The sequence below is a fragment of the Coregonus clupeaformis genome, unplaced genomic scaffold (genome assembly GCF_020615455.1).
Source record: "Coregonus clupeaformis isolate EN_2021a unplaced genomic scaffold, ASM2061545v1 scaf1879, whole genome shotgun sequence".
Classification (NCBI taxonomy): Eukaryota; Metazoa; Chordata; class Actinopteri; order Salmoniformes; family Salmonidae; genus Coregonus; species Coregonus clupeaformis.
This window is the reverse complement of record NW_025535333.1, coordinates 59,953-82,675: the sequence shown is the minus strand read 5'-3', so window position 1 is coordinate 82,675 and position 22,723 is coordinate 59,953. Positions and strand designations below refer to the sequence as shown.

The following is a 22,723-nucleotide window of genomic DNA, read 5'->3' as shown; positions in this document are numbered from 1 at the left end:
TGTTTGTAGCCCTACTGCCACAGCACAGTCAGACAGCAACTCAATATAGAACGTGGGGGTAATTTGCTACTGCTCATTCTTCATCATACTTCATAAATGCCCGACATAAGAAGGGTTTGGATGCATGTTGTTTTTGTGTTTGTTCTTAAATCGCTATGACTATGAACCCAGACAAACCACAGGCTTGTGATGTGGCCACCACAGGCATGACCTGCATCTGAAATGGCACCATATGCCCTATATAGTGGACTACTTTTGACCAGGGCCCATAGGTCTCTGGTCAAAGTAGTGCACTATGTAGGGAATAGGGTGCCATTTGGGACACAGCCATGGGATTGGCATTGTGAATGTGAAGCACCAGGAATAGAGATGATGGTTCTGGAACTCTGACAAATGGCCTGAAACTGTGGAATCTCACGTAACAATGGGAAACAGCAAGAACAGATACCAGTCCAGGGTTCCCCAATAGGTGGCCCGCTGTTAGACATAAAAGACTGTAAAATCCCCTGAAAATCATCTCAAAGTTATTTTAATTTAGGAAATCTGTTCCCAAGTATTCCCACGCATAAATAGAGAGGCATATGTAATCATATCCCAATGTAATCAAGGTTTGAAATGATTCTGTTTTTATCAAATACTATATCTGTTTGGGATTCTTGCAGTCAATTTGCAGTGTACAAATTATTAATAACTATGTTCCGGCCCAACGACCATCCGCTCAAGGAAATATCGGCCCACGGCTGAATGTAATTGGGGACCCCTGCACTAACCTATAGATAGCCAGCCACTAGAGCCAGCCAGGTAGTTGTTAACCGCTATGCTTTTCTAAAGCAATGTGTTTTTTGGAGGGGAAGTGCTTCATTCAGTGCTTCATTCAAGGCAGTGCAACTGAAACATACACTAGACTGGAGTGGACACAAATGTTTGGGAGGATACAGTGGAAATAACTTTCTTCCAGGTTAGTAGGTCTATACTCAATGACCTCCAGACAGAAACCTTGCTTAGATCAGCAAAATGTAAATGTAAAATGTCACATTGACATTCACTTTCAAAGAGTGTTATCAAAGCTGTAGAAATAAGTCAGGACTTTCCGCTGATTCAATACTAGGACAAACATGTTACTGACCATGGTGTGGGACTGTTGGTTATCACGTAACAACATGACCTCCAGATAGAAGGGAGGCATGTGATGACAGTGAGAAGATGACAACAGAGTAAGTGGAAATGACAACATGCCACATCCCTGTCACATGCAATGTCCCAAAGCCATCCACGCACGCTGGACACTGCCTGTTTGTCCCAACACTATCCCCTGCCTCCTCTGCTCTCTCCCCTGCCCTGAGTGGATGAGGATGTGTGATACAGTACAGACATACGCTCTCACTCTCAGGCATTACTGAACTTCACAGAGCTGAACAACAGCAGGCTGCTGCCATACCCCTGGAGGTAGTCCTGTAGCAGTCTGCCTATAGCAAGTGATGCAAACATAATAATAGTTGGTGTGTAGACAGTGCTGTGTGTGTGTGTGTGTGTGTGTGTGTGTGTGTGTGTGTGTGTGTGTGTGTGTGTGTGTGTGTGTGTGTGTGTGTGTGTGTGTGTGTGTGTGTGTGTGTGTATCCATAAAATCACCTTCATTATCCTCAATGCCTCATATCTATAAGCATTGTGTTATGCACTAACAATGATGCATATCATTTTGCATAGTCACTAACAATCTGTGTGACTGTGAAATGTCTAGCCTAAAACCTCATCAGAGATCACAGAGAGCATGTTTGGACCATCTTTTCCATAATATTGGGAAGAGAACTCCTTCTGGCCAGTGGCCACATCAAAACCCCAATTTTCGTCGGCAGCTTGATGTGTAATTACGCACATTTTGATTACTTGTATATTATATTGCAGTGGCATATCCTATTGAGACAATTTGGCTGCAATGCTTTGACAGCTTAGGACATGGATCCCCCAGCTGTTGTGTAAATAACTGTTTTACACTGTGACTGCTTGTCATCTTACCTCCTTGACTTTCTCCCGACGCTGAAGGGTCTGAGGGTCGCTCGGCTTGCCATGTTCGACCCCCAAGGGCGGCTTTAGCAGACATTTTTTAAACTTGTTGTAATCGAAAGAAGTATCCGTGTTGGCACCCTGGTTAGAAGACGAGGTCACTTTCTCATCCTTAGAAGCCGGATCCGTTTTAGACATCGACAGCATCATGTCCTCCAACGCTTCCCCGCCAGCGACTTTCTTGTCCGTTTTAGCCTCATTGGTGACAGAGGGCTTGCGGCTCAAGGCTTTGAGTTTTGTGCTTGTCTCCCCTTTGGCCGAGGTGATGCCCCGGAGATGTTCTGGGTCCTTCGCTCCCTTCTTAAGATGCTCCCTTACATCATTCTCAGACTCTACCGTTACTGGCTGGCTCTCCGTCTTTGAGAGAAAAATACGTTTCAAACGGACAGAGTCAGGTAAGAAGAATAAGGCCCCGAAACACAGAGTTACCAAGCCCGAAAGAAAAAGTAGAAACACGAATTTCTGGGATAGGCGAAGACCCATGCCCGATGCCGACACACCGGGCAACTTTCGGAAAACCATTGAAATGGTTTTTCTTTATGATTGCCTAAACGTATTCAGCAGTAGGCTATAAGCTACAATGGTTAGACAACACTCCACTCTCACACCCTCTCTGCTGGAAAGCTTCTCTATGTGTCTTGTTGCATGTGTAAAAGTTGATATGAGGGGCTGAAAAACACACCCCTGTGACAAACTGATTGCCAGAACTCTCCTTATCGTGCAATCGATTGGACCTGCATAAGCAAAGGTTACCTTTAAAATTTAGCAATCACGTTTGGCAATGAGATCAATAATGTGTACCTTACATTAGCATGTATAGGTTATGACAGTCATAGCACATGCATTTTATGTTTTTCTCTTTTTCAATATCTCACATTCACAAAGAAAAATACAGGTTTATAATTAATGCCACTGTGTTTGCGTAATCCGCACTAAATCTATGGATGTAAAATAACGGAATATGCGGAATCTACTCTATAATGACACAGATGTTTCGTTACTTTACGTAGCCTATTGATCATAAAATGAACCCATCACAAAGCCAAAGTAAAGTTGATATTATCTTCATTATTCCAAGGCGTGCCAATCATCGAAAAATACATCACCAGATGGTAAAAGCATGCATAGAGCGTCTTTATCGGCAGGTCCGTTCATAGCGGTCCCCGTTGCAGGTCACAGAATGATCTGTAAAAGCGAAGAATCACAAGCACAAGCATCTGGGTTTGTTTCCTGTAAGGTAGGCGGATGCTGCTGTTGTATGAAAACGTATATTTATTAATGCCGCCACCGTCCGTTAGAAATCTGCACGCTCTTCAGCCTCTCATCATTTCTCAATACGCAGCACACAACCCACACAGCGAAGGTGAAGGAAGACTGTGTCCCATACAGGCACGAATTTGTTTTAGCTTCCAAAAATCCGTAGAATGGAGGCTAAAATACAACCATCTAAGAGATATAGTGTAGCTTGCAGTTCAATCCCGTCAAAACACCGTGTCTTCCACCCGCCGTCTACGGTTTGTCTTCTCGTGCGCACCCTTGCTCGCCACCAGCGCACAGGGGGAGAAATAATAAATAAAATATAGGCTAGAGTGAAACGAATACTGTTGTTAACCCGAGTGGGTTGGTCGGGCTCTCTTGATGGATACCCACCGCGGCTTGTCAAAACATGTTAAAGGTATACGAACCCACAGTCAAAGGGAGGACCCGCGGCAGGGGGTTTATAGTGCTCTCTGAGCGGTCAGTTATGAACCAATGGGGTTGTGGGTCCTATTCCCAAAAGTGCAGTATTGAATAATCTAATTTTAGGCTACCGATTGGGTGAGCATATATATCGAAAAGATTGCAAATATAAAGCTATTTTTAGCCATTTAGTTGTTGTTTTTTTGCCCTTTATTTATTTATTTAGGGACATAATAATCCCTGGCAGCTGTCATCACTCCATACATTAACAACTCAAAGTAGCCAAAATAGTCTTTATGATGAATAAACTACCAAAATTATGTTTATGTCTATAGACATTATAAAACAACATCTAATATGGAAGGTAATACAATTGATCAGATTAAACATGGGATGTGTAATGAAGAATTGTAGGCTTCCATTGCCTAGAACAGTATGCTGATCACATGCCAAAAGTTTGGGAAGTTCTACCTCTGCATATACGAAGAGAGGGGAGGGCAGATTATAAATTGCAGACATGCTGTTGTCCAGAGACAAAATAAGATAAATGGTCCCAATTAACATGGTGGTAGCCATTAACTAAATAGCTATGCACAGCAGTATCAAACCAACTGGTAGATGGGGAGGGTGTGGTGGGCACCATCAGAGAGTTTACAGGACACCTATAATGCATGGGGAACAAAAATACCTATTATGTTCTCTCTCTCTCTCTCTCTCTCTCTCTCTCTCTCTCTCTCTCTCTCTCTCTCTCTCTCTCTCTCTCTCTCTCTCTCTCTCTCTCTCTCTCTCTCTCTCTCTCTTTCTTCTTAGTTTGGGGAATCTTGGGTACATCTGCTCAAGTTACATTGGGCTCAGAATAATGTTAAAATGTGTGTTGAGCAGTTGTTTATGTAATTCCCACGCTCAATTTGACCCCAGAGTCTGACTATCAACACATCTCCCGCTGTAGATGTAATTCAATCAGACTAGCTGCTTGTAATTTACAGCGAGGCAAGCAAAAGAGGAGAATGAACTGTTCAATTCCCCCATGTATTTCTTTGCAACATGGTCTCAGAGCATTTCTTATTATTCTGTACGTAAATCTGACACGCTCCATTTAGTATGATATGTTACGTTTCGTATGGTATGTATTCATTTGTGGATCTCATAATCGATTTCGTATGATATGTTACGAATTACAATTCGTATGATATGTTACGAATTGCAATTCATACAATATTTTACAAATTGCAATTCATAAGATATGTTACGAATTTTCAAAATGTACAATATGTTACAACATTTTGCCAAACGTATGATATATATCAAATTCCAATTAGTTGTTGCTAACGTTAGCTAGGTGGCAAACGCTAACAGTAGCTAGTTCTAGGGGTTAAGGTTAGGGTTAAGGTTAGGAGTTAGTTTAAAGGGTTAAGGTTAGGGGAAGGGTTAGCTAAAAGGGTTAGAGTTAGGGGAAGGGTTAGCTAAAAGGGTTAAGGTTAGGGTTAGGGGAATGGTTAGCTAACATGCTAAGTAGTTGCAAAGTAGCTAAAAAATAGTAAGTAGTTGCAAAGTTGCTAATTAGCCAAAATGCTAAAGTTGTTCATGATGAGATTCGAACACACAACCTTTGGGTTGCCAGACATTCACATTACAGTGGGGGAAAAAAGTATTTAGTCAGCCACCAATTGTGCAAGTTCTCCCACTTAAAAAGATGAGAGAGGCCTGTAATTTTCATCATAGGTACACGTCAACTATGACAGACAAATTGAGGCAAAAAATTCCAGAAAATCACATTGTAGGATTTTTTATGAATTTATTTGCAAATTATGGTGGAAAATAAGTATTTGGTCACCTACAAACAAGCAAGATTTCTGGCTCTCACAGACCTGTAACTTCTTCTTTAAGAGGCTCCTCTGTCCTCCAATACCTCTAATACCTGTATTAATGGCACCTGTTTGAACTTGTTATCAGTATAAAAGACACCTGTCCACAACCTCAAACAGTCACACTCCAAACTCCACTATGGCCAAGACAAAACAGCTGTCAAAGGACACCAGAAACAAAATTGTAGACCTGCACCAGGCTGGGAAGACTGAATCTGCAATAGGTAAGCAGCTTGGTTTGAAGAAATCAACTGTGGGAGCAATTATTAGGAAATGGAAGACATACAAGACCACTGATAATCTCCCTCGATCTGGGGCTCCACGCAAGATCTCACCCCGTGGGGTCAAAATGATCACAAGAACGGTGAGCAAAAATCCCAGAACCACACGGGGGGACCTAGTGAATTACCTGCAGAGAGCTGGGACCAAAGTAACAAAGCCTACCATCAGTAACACACTACACCGCCAGGGACTCAAATCCTGCAGTGCCAGACGTGTCCCCCCTGCTTAAGCCAGTACATGTCCAGGCCCGTCTGAAGTTTGCTAGAGTGCATTTGGATGATCCAGAAGAGGATTGGGAGAATGTCATATGGTCATATGAAACCAAAATATAACTTTTTGGTAAAAACTCAACTCGTCGTGTTTGGAGGACAAAGAATGCTGAGTTGCATCCAAAGAACACCATACCTACTGTGAAGCATGGGGGTGGAAACATCATGCTTTGGGGCTGTTTTTCTGCAAAGGGACCAGGACGACTGATCCGTGTAAAGGAAAGAATGAATGGGGCCATGTATCGTGAGATTTTGAGTGAAAACCTCCTTCCATCAGCAAGGGCATTGAAGATGAAACGTGGCTGGGTCTTTCAGCATGACAATGATCCCAAACACACCACCCGGGCAACGAAGGAGTGGCTTCGTAAGAAGCATTTCAAGGTCCTGGAGTGGCCTAGCCAGTCTCCAGATCTCAACCCCATAGAAAATCTTTGGAGGGAGTTGAAAGTCCGTGTTGCCCAGCGACAGCCCCAAAACATCACTGCTCTAGAGGAGATCTGCATGGAGGAATGGGCCAAAATACCAGCAACAGTGTGTGAAAACCTTGTGAAGACTTACAGAAAACGTTTGACCTGTGTCATTGCCAACAAAGGGTATATAACAAAGTATTGAGAAACTTTTGTTATTGACCAAATACTTATTTTCCACCATAATTTGCAAATAAATTCACTCAAAATCCTACAATGTGATTTTCTGGAAAAAATATTCTCATTTTGTTTGTCATAGTTGACGTGTACCTATGATGAAAATTACAGGCCTCTCTCATCTTTTTAAGTGGGAGAACTTGCACAATTGGTGGCTGACTAAATACTTTTTTTCCCCACTGTATATTCCTACCCATCCACCCACCCCACTTTTGTTTTTGCCTTAAGTTATCTTCTGTCTTATATAACAATACCAAATGTAACATATCATACTAATTTGAGTTTACTATGTTACATCTAGTCTATGAGACCAGTCTGCACTTTGGCATGCATTTCCTTAGACACCATGAGGGTTTTGTCAGTCTTGTCAGTAACACAGAGAAACAGTTTTAGAAATGCCATCTTTGTAACAGCACAATCTGTGCTGAAAAGCCGAAAAACAATGGATATAGATAGACTATGCAGAACATATGGACAATGGGTCACTTATAAGAATACTAATTGCCTTATCTTCTATCATTAAAGAAAAACAACCATTATTCTCTTCTTAAACCACCAACTAAATGCAGTCATCAAATCAATGGGTAACACTTTACTTGACACCCAGCGTCATAACATGTTATGACACAGTCATAACCATGTCATAATATGTCATAACAGCTGACATAACTTGTCATAACCTGTTATAACATGGTAATAACACTCATGACACATATATTTAGACCTGTTGTGACATATATTGCGTTATTATATGGCTGGTTATGACACCGACATAAGAGTGTAAAACCCACAAACCTACGTAAAACATTGCATTACACCATACTCTACGTATCAACAGTATGTTTGTTATATACAGTACCAGTCAAAAGTTTGGACACACCTACGCATTCAAGGGCTTTTCTTTATTTGTTGTATTTTCTACATTGTAGAATAATAGTGAAGACATCAAAACTATGAAATAGCACATATGGAATCATGTAGTAACCCAAAAAGTGTTAAACAAATCAAAATGTATTTTATTTTTGAGATTCTTCAAAGTTGCCACCCTTTGCCTTGATGACAGCTTTGCACACTCTTGGCATTCTCTCAACCAGCTTCATGAGGTAGTCACCTGGAATGCATTTCAATTAACAGGTGTGCCTTGTTAAAAGTTAATTTGTTAATGCGTTTGAGCCAATCAGTTGTGACAAGGTAGGGGTGGTATACAGAAGATAGCCCTATTTGGTAAAAGACCAAGTCCATATTATGGCAAGAACAGCTCAAATAAGCAAAGAGAAACAACAGTCCATCATTACTTTAAGACATGAAGATCAGTCAATCCGGAAAATGTCAAGAACTTTGAAGTTTCTTCAAGTGCAGTCGCAAAAACCATCAAGCGCTATGATGAAACTGGCTCTCATGAGGACCGCCACAAGAAAGGAAGACCCAGAGTTACCTCTGCTGCAGAGGATAAGTTCATTAGAGTTATCAGCCTCAGAAATTGCAGCCCAAATAAATGCTTCACAGAGTTCAAGTAACAGACACATCCCAACATCAACATTGGTCTGATGATTTGAGATTTTTGGTTCCAACCGCCGTGTCTTTGTGAGATGCAGAGTAGGTGAACGGATGATCTCCGCATGTGTTGTTCCCACGTGAAGCATAGAGGAGGAGGTGTGATGGTATTTGCTGGTGACACTGTCTGTGATTTATTTAGAATTCAAGGCACACTTAGCCAGCATGGCTACCACAGCATTCTGCAGCGATACGCCATCCCATCTGGTTTGCGCTTAGTGGGACTATCATTTGTTTTTCAACAGGATAATGACCCAAAACACACCTCCAGGCTGTGCAAGGGCTATTTGACCAAGAAGGAGAGTGATGGAGTGCTGCATCAGATGACCTGGCCTCCACAATCACCCGACCTCAACCCAATTGAGATGGTTTGGGATGAGTTGGACCGCAGAGTGAAGGAAAAGCAGCCAACAAGTGCTCAGCATATGTGGGAACTATAATAATTCAAGGTGAAGCTCGTTGAAAGAATGCCAAGAGTGTGCAAAGCTGTCATCAAGGCAAAGGGTGGCTTCTTTGAACAGTCTCAAATATAAAATATATTTTGATTTGTTTAACACTTTTTTGGTTACTACATGATTCCATATGTGTTATTTCATAGTTTTGATGTCTTCACCATTATTCTACAATGTAGAAAAAAGTAAAATAAAGAAAAACCCTTGAATGAGTAGGTGTGTCCAAACTTTTGACTGGTACTGTATATATTTTTTTTTTATTGACCATATGAAATTATCATTGTAATTGCGCACACATTGATGTCAGACATGCACCTACCCCAATGCTCTGTTGCTGATGACTGGGATGAATGCAGGAGCAGATTTCAGGAGCAGGACAAGACTCTTTTTTACTTTTTAGACTGATGACTGATATAAGGGCATGTACGTGATAGGCCTATCTGGCTTATATGATTATGATGGTCATAATGCTTCTTGACAGTTTCATAAAGTGTACTTTCTTAGTCCAAGTAAAGTGACACAGAATGGTCATAATGCTTCTTGACAGTTTCATAAAGTGTCTTTTCTTAATCCAAGTAAAGTGACACAGGATGGTCATAATCAATGTTCTCTCAATTTATTTTCATCACTGAGCAAATTTCAGGTCTGCTGAGCGCAAACTTGAACATTGTGAACATTCTGTGCAACTTCCGGCACACATTTACTCTTATGTAGGTGTCATAACCAGACCCAAAATAACACAATATATGTCACAACAGATGTAAATATATGGGTCATGACAGTGTTATGACCATATTATGACAGGTTATGACAAGTTATGTCAGCTGCTATGCCATATTCTGACATGGTTATTACCATATCATAACATGTTATGACACTGGGTGTCAAGTAAATTGTTACCAATCAATGTGTTTCAATGGTACAAGTTGCAGTTGAGTTGGCATGGAGATCTGTAGGTCAGTGACAGGCTAGTTTATCATGAGGATAAACGAGATACATAATACTCTCTCAATGAAAGAGGTCAACTCAACACTCGTACACTTTTCATTGCAAGCAGATGTATTATTCAGTGTGTCCTTGAATGTACATTTCTTTGTGCTTTGCTTTCTCTCATTGTTGAAACAGTGCAGTTCTGAGTAGATGGGTTCACTGCATGGATATCATGTCATACATAGTGAATGATGGTGATCCACAAAACAGCCTTGACACATATATAGAAAACAGTGTTATTGGCTCAATAAGGAACACATTGGATCACTGGTGCGTGGAGAATACATACTGGACATACATTACATTCCTCACTTTGGAAGGGAATCATATTGTCCTCTATAATCATTACCCACTGGTCACACAATGGTTGAATCAACGTTGTTTCCACGTCATTTCAATGAAATTACGATGAACCAACATGGAATAGACGTTGAATTGACATCTGTGCTCAGTGGTTAAACAATGATATAAACTTCATCATGAAAGACTATGATATAGAAGAGTTGAGTCTTCTGCTTGTTAGCCTTCATTTTCCTGTTCATCTACATGTAGATTTGGCATGCGGACATCACGATACAATTGAGGCTTATGTAATGATCAGTCAATACGTCTATCCTCCCATTCATTTGGGCTCACTTTGATCACAGAGTCGGGCTGTTCTGTGATCCATAAACTCTTTTGTTTGACTAGAAGACATACGCCTTGTCTCGTATTCAAACATTTATCCTTCCTTACCAATGATGCAATGTTTTATTCATTGTTCAAGCAAGGCACAAAGAAAAAGTCCATTTCTGTGTCCTGTTCATTCCAATACATCAAACAGTGTTGTTGTGGAGACGTATTGGCCTGTGCCAGTGTTGTCTGGATTAATAATATAACAGTTGCTGCTATTAATTTTTTTAAGCACCCAGGCAAAATGAACCCTGACACTGGAACTAATGGATATAGAGCACGTCTGATATTTGCACCTCAACTACGCCCATCAATCCTGTGGGGAGTAAAGAGGCCATTTTGACTTGTTTCACAGGGGACAGACAGTTGGAGATGGCAGTGCTGACTGCACGGTCTCAACGTGTGAGAGAAGCCAGCAAGGGCTGCATGTCAGGACAACTAAACAGGACAGGGTGAACTAAAGGAGATGGTTGCTGTAGGACAAACTGACCTCCTAATGCAGATGTGAGAGAGTCTGAAAGTCCTTAATATCTCCAACATTGTGCGACTCATAACATGACTGTGGCTGCACAGACATCTAACCGTTATGTGTCTAGATCTTCCAAGGCCAGGTCTTCAGTTAGGGGTTTGTAGGCCTACTGCACAGTATATGCTGATCATTCATGACCATGTGCAAGTCCCAACACATTGATAGGAAAATCCTGCCTAACAGATTATTTTTACAAGTGGACAACGAATAGCAAATAGATGTTAGTCTGCAGGCCTATTCATCCATGTTGCTACATGCTGGACTATTAGAGAACTGAGAAGCTGGGAACCCAGCTAAAGTCCAGTACCTGTTTAGCTTGCTCAAATTCATTTCAAAACATGAGTTTGAGCGGAACATTAAAACAATGGCTTTACTGTTTTTATTACCTAAACAACATTACAGCAGGTATATGGACCATGGAATTTAGAAATGCACAAATGCAATCGCAAACCACAAATGCTATTGCCAACAGACCATTAAGCCGATGGAATGAACCTTATTCCTTCTTAACTGCAGTGATTAAATGTCCTTATCTGCTAGCCAGTCAGTACTTAATCAAACAAACCAGTGGAATACAATAGATCCGAAGCCAGTGCCACTGCATTTTTTCATTGTTCCCCTCTAATCAGGGACTGATTTAGACCTGTGACACCAGGTGTGTGCAATTAATTATCAGGTAGAACAGAAAGCCAGCAGGCTCCGGACCTCGTAGGGTAAGAGTTGAATACCCCTGCAATAGAATATATTTTTAAAAGGCTGCTCTGTGATACAAGGATAGGGCACAGCACCATCTTACGGCTGCTCTTGCCTGTCTTTAGGAAATGTGGTCTCTTGCTCCATGGCATTGAGCCTGTTTGGATGAATACTATCTCATTGGACATCACTGTATTGACCTGGCTTCCTCTAGACTCACTGACCTTGCAACCTCACTGCACATCAATGTGTATCATTCAGAGAATGTGCTTGCTCTGCCCCCGACTGCCCTACAAAAAGTTTTTGTTTTTATGTCCACAAGTACTATAAAACTTAACTGGTTCCAAAGTAGCACCCACAGGGGTACTCCAGGAACGACAAATAATACCCTTAAAATTTGTTTTCCTCCATCTCTTCAGCTATATTTGGAAATTATGGGAAATAAAAATGACTTCAACAGTCTAAGGTATTATTCCACATGAAGGACACCTACTCCTTAACATTAAAAGGTTATCAAGATAAAATAAACAGGAGTATTGTCACGGCCGTCTACGGAAGGAGTGGACCAAAGCGCAGCGTTTGTAGCGAACATGACTTTATTAAAGTTAAAGTGCACGAACGAGAAAACAATAAACAATGACGGATAGTGAAGTCCTCAGTACACAGACTGAAACATGGAACAAAAACCCACAACCCTAAGGTGAACACTGACAGGTTAAATATGGCTCCCAATCAGAGATAACGAGCCGACAGCTGACACTCGTTACCTCCGATTGGGAGTCACATGACGAGACAAGACACTACAACCAAAACCAAACACAACCAAATGAACACACCCTATACCCAACACAACCAAATGACTACACCCTGGCTCAAACTACACAGTCCCGGAGCCAGAGCGTGACAGTACCCCCCCCTAAAGGCGCGGACTCCGACCGCGCCTACACCCCAAAATAGGGAGGGCTGGGTGGGTGTTGCTCCTCGGAGGCGGCTCCGGCTCCGGGCTTGACCACCACCCCACTTCACTCCCCCCGTAGTGCCCCCGGTCCGATCTGACCCCGCTTGCTGGATCAGGACCTCCGACGCGCACCCCTGGCTTGGCGCGTGAGGTAGGAATGGACCGGACCTGGCAGACGATACGCACCCTTTGCCTGGTGCGTGGGCCGGAACAGGCCTCACCAGGCTGAAGACTCGCATCCCTGGCTTGGTGCGAGTAGCAGGAATGGGCTGGATCAGGCTGACGGCTCGCACCCCTTGGCTTGGTGCGAGTAGCAGGGACGAGCTGAACCAGGCTGACGACTCGCACCCTTGGCTTGGTGCGAGTAGCAGGAACGGGCTGGACCAGGCCGACGACTGCACCCCTGGCCTGGTGCGAGTAGCAGGAACGGGCTGGACCAGGCTGGCGACTCGCACCCCTGGTTTGGTGCGAGTGGCAGGAACAGGCCGGGTCGGGCTGGCGACGCACACCGTAGGTTCTGTGCGTGGAGCAGGAACAGGCCGGGCTGGGCTGGCGACGCACACCGTAGGCTTTGTGCGTAGAGCAGGGACAGGCCGGGCTGGGCTGGCAACGCACCCCGTAGGCTTGGTGCGTGGAGCAGGGATAGGCCGGGCTGGGCTGGCGACGCACACCGTAGGCTTTGTGCGTAGAGCAGGGACAGGCCGGGCTGGGCTGGCGACGCACACCGTAGACTTGGTGCGTGGAACAGGGACAGGCCGGACCGGGCTGGCAACGCACACCGTAGACTTGGTGCGTAGAGCAGGAACAGGCCGGGCAGGGCTGTCGACGCACACCGTAGGCTTGGTGCGTAGAGCAGGAACAGGCCGGACCGGGCTGGCGACGCACACCGTAGACTTGGTGCGTAGAGCAGGAACAGGCCGGGCAGGGCTGTCGACGCACACCGTAGGCTTGGTGCGTAGAGCAGGAACAGGCCGGACCGGGCTGGCGACGCACACCGTAGACTTGGTGCGTAGAGCAGGAACAGGCCGGGCAGGGCTGTCGACGCACACCGTAGGCTTGGTGCGTAGAGCAGGAACAGGCCGGGCAGGGCTGGCGATGCACACCGTAGGTTTAGTGCGTGGAGCAGGAACAGGCCGGGCTGGGCTGGCGACGCACACCGTAGGTTTAGTGCGTGGAGCAGGAACAGGCCGGGCTGGGCTGGCGACGCACACCGTAGGTTTAGTGCGTGGAGCAGGAACATGCCGGGCTGGGCTGGCGACGCACACCGTAGGTTTAGTGCGTGGAGCAGGAACAGGCCGGGCAGGGCTGTCGACGCACACCGTAGGCTTGGTGCGTGGAGCAGGAACAGGCCGGGCTGGGCTGGCGACGCACACCGTAGGTTTAGTGCGTGGAGCAGGAACCGGCCGGGCTGGGCTGGCGACGCACACCGTAGGTTTGGTGCGTGGAGCAGGAACAGGCCGGGCTGGACTGGCGACGCACACCGTGGGCTTGGTGCGTGGAGTAGGAACAGGCCGGTCCGTACCGGGAACACACACCACTGGCCTTAACTGGGGATCAGGAACGGGCCGGACCGGACTGGTAACACACATCAGTCTCTCACGCCGTGCCACAACAACTTCCCTCCCTCTACTCGCCAATGGCTCCCGTAATCCGATAGCCTTCTCTCCACATCTCCCTGTGGCAGTCTCCTGCTGCCCAGTCGCCCATGCCGTGTGCCCCCCCCTAAAAAATTCTTGGGGGTGCCTCTCGTCCTTCCGACGATGGCCCTGCTGACGCCGTTGCTCCTCTCCTGCCAGGTTCTCCCCCTTCATCGCCCTCCGGTACCGGACGGCCTCCTCCTGCGTAATATGTCCCCAGCCGAGGAGGACATCCACCAGCGTTCTCTCCTGCGGGTGTTCCTGTATACGCTGCTTGGTCCTTTTGTGGTGGGTTTTTCTGTCACGGCCGTCTACGGAAGGAGTGGACCAAAGCGCAGCGTTTGTAGCGAACATGACTTTATTAAAGTTAAAGTGCACGAACGAGAAAACAATAAACAATGACGGATAGTGAAGTCCTCAGTACACAGACTGAAACATGGAACAAAAACCCACAACCCTAAGGTGAACACTGACAGGTTAAATATGGCTCCCAATCAGAGATAACGAGCCGACAGCTGACACTCGTTACCTCCGATTGGGAGTCACATGACGAGACAAGACACTACAACCAAAACCAAACACAACCAAATGAACACACCCTATACCCAACACAACCAAATGACTACACCCTGGCTCAAACTACACAGTCCCGGAGCCAGAGCGTGACAAGTATTCATGCAAATAGTGCACATTTATCTTGTCCCACCATATTAGAGAGCATTGTGGGTCCTCACGGCAAGCCATTTGACAAGCAAATGAGTCACGGCGATTTAACTGCGGCATAATATGAATAAACAGATTGATGGAGCCTAAATGTGTCGCTGCTTTCGGTCTAGGCCCCTTACGCATATTTGGGTCATTCTACGAACTTAGTGACTTTTGCCTCCCTTTGATATTTTAAGTAGAAATTGTGTACTAATATTGATTTTCAATATGAATAAAGACTTCAGCAGTTTGACATGTCCCTCCGTGCATCATCTATGAATTCTAGAAAGATTTTAATCCACTTATCCCCAAAATGTCTCCAAGTTTCACCATAATTGTAAAGCCCTAGTTATTTTGTTGCTTTCACAGTCATTTCTGAAGACTATTATTAATTTGTGATTAGTGATTCATTTACATCTGGCCCTCATTTTAAAGTCAACCTTGTTATGTGAACTGAACTCTCGTTTTAATATGGTGAAACTATTGCTTTAAAAATATTTTTTTCAAAAGAAACATTGAACATCTAATAGTCAAATCATAGTGTAAAAGCATGTGAGCTGGTTATACTCTTTTTGGCAATTTTCTGATGGATAACTGAGTGGGACAAGCATAACACGTCAAACCTTTCACCCATAGATAGACAGGCTAGAAATGTTTTAACAATTTCAACTTTTTGGCTTGCATTCAATTGCCCCTCCCTGTTGCACACAACATCTTCCATTCCCTCGGTCACATTCCCTCTGGCTGATTTAAGATGAAATCTCCAACCCTGTTACAGTCAACTCTGTTACTTTATTTGTCACTTAATAGGCACTTACTATAGCTGTTTTTTATTTAACCTCTTGAGATGATAAAAAAATTTTTTATGAAGTTGAACATGAGCTCTTTATCACGGAATGTTAAAATGTGAAATAAAATTATAACATTTTTTTTTTTTTTACCATGTTACACTTCTCAAATAGGCACCGAATTGCTGGAACGACCCATTTCACACTCCCGATGTGAATTGGCTGTGCTATGCCAGGATGCCAGTAACATTTTGGCAGGGCAGCCAACTCAATCTGGGTTTAATTCTGAGTGTCAAAAACAAATATAGGGCACATCAAATTAGAGTAAGTCAAGCATGCACTGTTTGTTCCAAAAGTAGTAACTTTATTGGACTTTTCCAAACTCAAAAAGAAAAGTTCCTCAAAAGTTACTATGAGTGACCACTATCACCTCATATGTCACCCCTCTCTCTCTCTTTTACCCCTCCCTCTGCATGGTTAAAAACAACCCAACTTGGGTTATAGCCACAATCTGTATTGTGTAATTCCGTAAGAAATACACACCTTGACATGGCATCCCAGAAACACAATCCTTTAATAAATGTATTGTCCCTCCTTTGAAGCAAGTGCAGGCAACTCCATAGGGTTGAACATTCTCCATCATGCTATAGGTAGCCCCAGATAGTTCCTCCCAGCATGTCGTGCTGCCATCTGTCCAGAGCTGTGTAGTGGCAGGCCTGTCTGTGTGGCAGGCATATCTGATAGGCTGAAGAGGACCAGCAGCCAGTTAATGGCTGCTCCTTATTTTCATCTGCTCCAGGGGTAGTGGTTTACACACTAGGGGCTCATTGTATTTCCTACTGGTCAACACTCTGCTCTTTTAACCCTTTACAGAGGAGAGGCTAGTTGTGACCCAGGGGTCGGAGTGTCCGTGTTATATTTGCTGTATTTTTATTTTTATTTCACCTTTATTTAACCAGGTAAGCCAGTTGAGAACAAGTTCTCATTTACAACTGCGACCTGGCCAAGATAAAGCAAAGCAGTGTGATAAAATCAACAACAACACAGAGTTATCTTCAGCTGGTTTGATGTGGAGTATCTAATGTCCCTCAGAGTCTTTCAACAGAAGATCCGACGGTGGCGAGTTCTCATTAATGGAAGGAAAACAAAATAATGTCTCTAATGATTTTCTTTGCTCATCATGTAGTATTTGGTAAGATCAAAAGCAATGATATTGCATTTTTCCCTGGAGACTTTAATAGACTCCTATGTTGCTATAACTTGTAACTAGTCACTAAAATGCTCACTGTCAATTGTTTGTTTTTCATCCTGGCAGTTGTCGTGCTTTGATCCTCGAGAGCCAGATTAGCAGCTTTGACTTCTGACTTCGGGGGATGGAATTTCCAAGTTGCATCATGATCGATCCCTATTTTGTTTTAACCACTGGTAATTACTGTGCTGTGATACTGACCAACTTTTCCCCGCACGAACAGCCAGTTAGATACAAAGAGCATCCAATGGTTCACTGGGCGAAGGCTGTTTATTTAGATCTTATTTACCCCAGTGAGAATCCCCCCATCTATTTCCACCCTAAGGTTGCCTCGTCTGTGTGTTGGTGATGAGTGAAGGGGTGTTACTCCTGTGATCCTTGAACTCTCATGGTTTCCACTGATAATCACTAATTTCTTAAGGACCAGAACTGGTAAAGCATGTGTCTGTTGCCCACTCTCTTTGTCATGGTGCTTCGAGATGGATATGAAAAACTACCCCAGAACAACGACCGACTGACATGAGTCTCAGTCCACTTTTCCATTAGCGGATTATCCAGCTCTTCTTTTTCAATGGAATCCATTTCTATTTCAATTAAGAATGTTGAGCTTTCCAAATGGATGGTAAACCTTCTGGCAAGAAATCTAATTAGCAGGGGCAGTTTGGGGATTCTGAATCCCATTGTTTAGCTGTGTGGTTTGTGTGTGATAATTGCATACTTGTAAATGTAATCCACAGCAAATCAATAATCCACCATTGACATTGGTGTCCACCCCAGTCCAATCTAATTAGGGTTATTGTTGAAACCAGAGGGATATACTATAAAGCAGGATCAATGAGTTAGTCAACTAAATTTGATAAACAACCAGAAAAACTGTTGATTTTCTGGTTAATTAAAAAAGTTAAACATAGATATGTGTTTTTGGTTGATGAATCAATAGACCATGCCCATTTCAAGCTTATGGTTCTGAAAACTAAAAAGTTATTTCAGAATATTCAGGCAAATTAGCTGGCTAACTCCATGATGCTGCTTTCTTGTAGGCGTCAGTTTAGTGCCCGGTTTCTTTGCTTCCGGTCTTCATTTTGGATGCACAACCGACCAAGGACAGACGCAAGGCGATCATTTTGGCTGAGTGATGGTTATCGACCAGGGGCTAATAGTCCCACCAATAGGTTTCTCTCAGCCTTCTCTAATGTGAAGTCCTCATGCGTTGGAATAAGATAACTGAGGAAATAATCCTCTCATAGTGGAGAAGAGGCATTTTACACAAACACACACACACCCCTTTAGTAGACCTCTAGAGCCCATTTGGTTTGCTCAATTCCAAAACACTCTCTTGATAGGAACATTAAAGCAATTGCTTTTTAATGGCTAAAACAACAATTAGCCATCCTTTACAGCAGGTATATGGACCATCGAAATTAGCATAGAATGCAATAAACAGACCATTAAGCCGATGGAATTTGAACACTGTAAACCTTATTCCCTATCAACTGCAGTGATTAAATGTCCGTGTTTGCTAGGTAGTTATAAAAATAAAATAACGATCAATGGGATACAATCTAAAATGGTAAAGCCTGCTCTATGATACTAGGATAGGGCTCACCCCATCAGCAAAACCCATGTCCGTTTTTGGTTGCAGAGCACCATCTTCTGGCTGTTCCTGCCTATGTCTCTCAGGCAGGACAGATAAACCCTGCCCTTAAAACTATTTTCCCTGGCTCGTGCTGAATGTAAAAATAATCAAATATATGACTTAAAATGTCACATGTATTATTCCACCTACTCCCAACATTAAAAGGTTATCAAGAGAAAATAACCAGGGTGTATTCATGGTAATAGAGCACATTTATCTTGTCCCACAATATTACAGAGATCATTGTGGGTCCTCGCGCAAGCCGTTTGGCAAGCAAAAGAGCCACAGCGATTTAACTGCGGTAAAATTAGATAATAGGACAAATCGACAGAGCAAAATGTGTTGCTAGTCTTGCATATTTAGCAGTCTCGATGCATGCGAATTCGCTGCTGCGCCAGAGAATGTAGGCGAAGTTACATCTTGGCAGGGCAGTCAATTCATTCTATGTGGGTCAAAAACAAATATATAGAGCACATCAAATTATAGTAGGCCAAGCATCCACAGTGCTGTATTGTGTTCCAAATGTTAGAAATTATTCCCAAAATCAAAGTGCAATGTTTACTTTGTCTAAAGTTATTGTACAGGGTTGCTGTAATATGATGGTATATCACTCCCCCTTCTGTAAAGATAAAGAATTACATGTTAATAATGTACCGGGAAAGCATACAGAAGTATATAGCTGTAGTATACTTTGGCCGGGATTCAATGCAAGGCGCGTCATGGCCCTGCGGACTATAACGACTTTATGCTTCGAACACACCGATTGTGTTTTTACGTTTTAACACACCAGAAGTACATTAATTTTCAATGGAACGCTGCGTTTGCCTTGCAGCATTGCGTTGCAGAGGCAGTTGCAGTACGTTCTGTGTGGTGCATACGTTGGATTTATCGAACGTATGCATCAAACTGTATGGTTAAACAGGTTGACAGATATGGTAGCAGAAGGTGAATGTTGAACTTTTGTTGCACACATATCTAGATGCTGCATCATTGCGCAAAATAGTATGCAGCATCATCTAGCATCATCTAGTCGGTGTGTTCGAAGCGTTAGTCCACAATTTACGCTTGAGAGGACATGGGCAGCGTTTACCATAAACGTGAACTCCGCAAACATTATGAAAATGACTTTAAAAGGCCATTGTCGGCTGTATAATGCGCCACGCTATAACACCTCTTGCATTGAATCCCAGCCTTTTTCTTTATAGCTGACCTTTGAAGCAAATTGGGACTGCTTTTACTGGAGAATCAATAGTAATTGTATCACAGAAACATTTATTTGATAAATTACAATTTTAATTTGGTATATTGTTTCATTTCAACATTACTGCATTAGTTAGTTTTTCGAAATACAAGGATGGAATGCTTAAGCTAGGCTAACCAACAATACAGTGCACAGTTGTCAAGTGTCATTTTTCATACAGTTTGTTTGTACAGTAACATTATATATTAACTTATATATTTGAATTTACTTGTATAGAAAATAAAATGGTTTTATTATTGCAAAATATACATTTGCAAATCACTGGAGATCAATTTGCCGACATATTAAAACAGAAAAAAAGAGAAATACATACAAATACAACAGATGAGTGGCTGGTGGGCGATACAATCGCCATGCTGTGGACGCATCTGTAGTGGAGCAAGGGAATTCATGAAGAAAAGCATTCATCCTAGTCTGATTTAAGTCAAAGTTAGACTGCATCCCTGTCTTGCATGGGGCATTGACAGATCCAAATTCGCACCTGACCTTACCTTAAACCATTATGCCACACATACATCCCCTGTGTCACACTAGCCATGCAAAGCCTGTGTGACCAAAATACACGTACTTATTGCTCTTGCTTTAACGTGAGTGTTTTGAGTTAAAGGTATCGCTTAAAATGTATTGTTTAAAGTGCTTTATCAATATGGTGTGGCAAATTGTTACAGTCTCAGAGGTAGGGAAAGGAAGTCTAGAGGGTGGGGCGAAGAGGAAAATCGTGTCCATACATTGTTCTGCTGTGTTTATCGCTTATAATGTACCAGGCTGCAGTATGTTTGATTAAGATGTTATATCCACATGTGCACTTCAGGAGTGATATCACTCTCCGAAGTTGTTTTTTAGACAAGCAAATCCCTTTGGACATATGCAAATGATGAACAAGACTGTGGGAGAATTATTCAAGTCCAAGCACCTGTCGATTCTCAGCAGGAGAAAATAAAACAAGAAAGCTCTTTTAGAGTACAGACAGTAATGGGTCAGGCCATAATAAACATTACCTTCTGACAGATTGTCAACCATCATACAGTCCTATCAAAGTTGTTTTTATACCCATGATCTACTGCTCCAACCAATCCAAGTAAGCGGAACAATAATTTTGTAACGACACTAGTTTGGATGAATGAAGCGTTTTGGTCTCTAATGTCAGTCTGTTTCGTTTCCAGTAAGGTAACCAACCATAAGATGGAGTAACTATAAAAAGCAAATGTACCCATGTAAAGCACATTAAGCAATATAAAGCAAATTGCACAAATAAAGCATATGAACCCAAATAAAGCACATGAACCCAAATAAAGCACATGGACCCAATGTAAAGTGTATGAACCCAAATAAAGCATGTGAACCGAATATAAAGTACATGAAGCAATATAAAGCAAATTAACCCAAATAAAGCATGTGAACCAAATGAAAACATCATATGTAGCAATAATTATAAAACACAAATAAACACATGTAAAGCCAATGTAAAGCTCGCATAAACCAGACAGAACCACAAGTGTGGCCAAACGTAATTCTGTATAACAAACACCCCTGCTCCTTACGATTCCATAAACACACTTCCAAATGAGGCCAGAGAATTTACACAGACATAGCTTCAACAATCCATTACGGTGAAAAATAATTCAACGTGGAGCCTTTTGATTGAGAAAGGAAACAAACATTCATTTGTATTTGACCAATGAAGAAAATAAGTAATGCAAGACATTGAAGCCACTTAAAATGTTCACCTTTTGCTGATTTGAGCAGGACATTTCCTTCCCTACATGAAATATTGAACAAAGGCTGCTGCAACGTGACAGACATAGCATTGTCATACACCAATTAATATTAAAGTCCCTAGACAGATTGTACGGCTTGATATTTAGATGTCTAAGGAACGATAACACAACGATGCCGAGAGTGTTATAAACACACTGCATGATTTTTTATACATACCAACCAGGGGTTGCTTCGACACGAAAACATCTGTTGGGATGGACAAATCTGTTTAAACCATTGGTGCACAGTATGGTTGCTGAGAAACACCCTGAATTTGATTTTAAGATAGCCTACAAGTACTAGGCAACTACACTGAACAAAAATATAAAACGCAAGATGTAAAGTGTTGGTCCCATTTTTTAGCTTAAAAAAAAAAAAAAAGCTTATTTCTCTAAAATGTTGAGCACAAATTTGTTTACATCACTGTTAGTGAGCATTTCTCCTTTGCCAAGATAAGCCATCCACCTGACAGGTGTGGCATATCAAGAAGCTGATTAAACAGCATAATCATTACACATGTGCACCTTGTGCTGGGGACAATAAAAGGCCACTAAAATGTGCAGTTTTGTCACACAACACAATGCCACAAGTTTTGAGGGTGTGTGCAATTGGCATGCTGACTGCAGGAATGTCCACCAGAGCTATTGCCAGAGAATGTAATGTTCATTTCTCTACCATAAGCCGCCTCCAACGTTGTTTTAGAGAATTTGGCAGTACGTCCAACTGGCCTCACAATCGCAGACCATGTGTATGGCGTCGTGTGGGCGAGCGGTTTGCTGATGTCAACGTTGTGAACAGAGAGCCCCATGGTGGCGGTGGGGTTATGATATGGTCACGCATTAGCTACGGATAAAGAACACAATTGCATTTTATCGTAGGCAATTTGAATGCACAAAAATACTGTGACAAGATCCTGAGGCCCATTGTGAGGCCCATTTTTAAAAAAGCTATCTCTGACCAACAGATGCATATCTGTATTCCCAGTCATGTGAAATCCATAGATTAGGGCCTAATGAATTTATTTCAATTGACTGATTTCT

The 22,723-nt window shown here is 42.7% G+C and overlaps 1 protein-coding gene across 1 annotated transcript; it reads right to left on the bottom strand.

The window, feature by feature from the left end:
* Positions 1-1,799: 1,799 nt before the first annotated feature.
* On the bottom strand, positions 1,800-3,733 carry LOC121562578 (mannosyl-oligosaccharide 1,2-alpha-mannosidase IC-like). The gene has a single exon (XM_041874801.2). It carries the CDS (start codon positions 2,581-2,583, stop codon positions 2,005-2,007), a length of 579 nt encoding a protein of 192 aa, XP_041730735.1. The 5' UTR covers positions 2,584-3,733; the 3' UTR covers positions 1,800-2,004.
* Between the last annotated feature and the right edge of the window lie 18,990 nt (positions 3,734-22,723).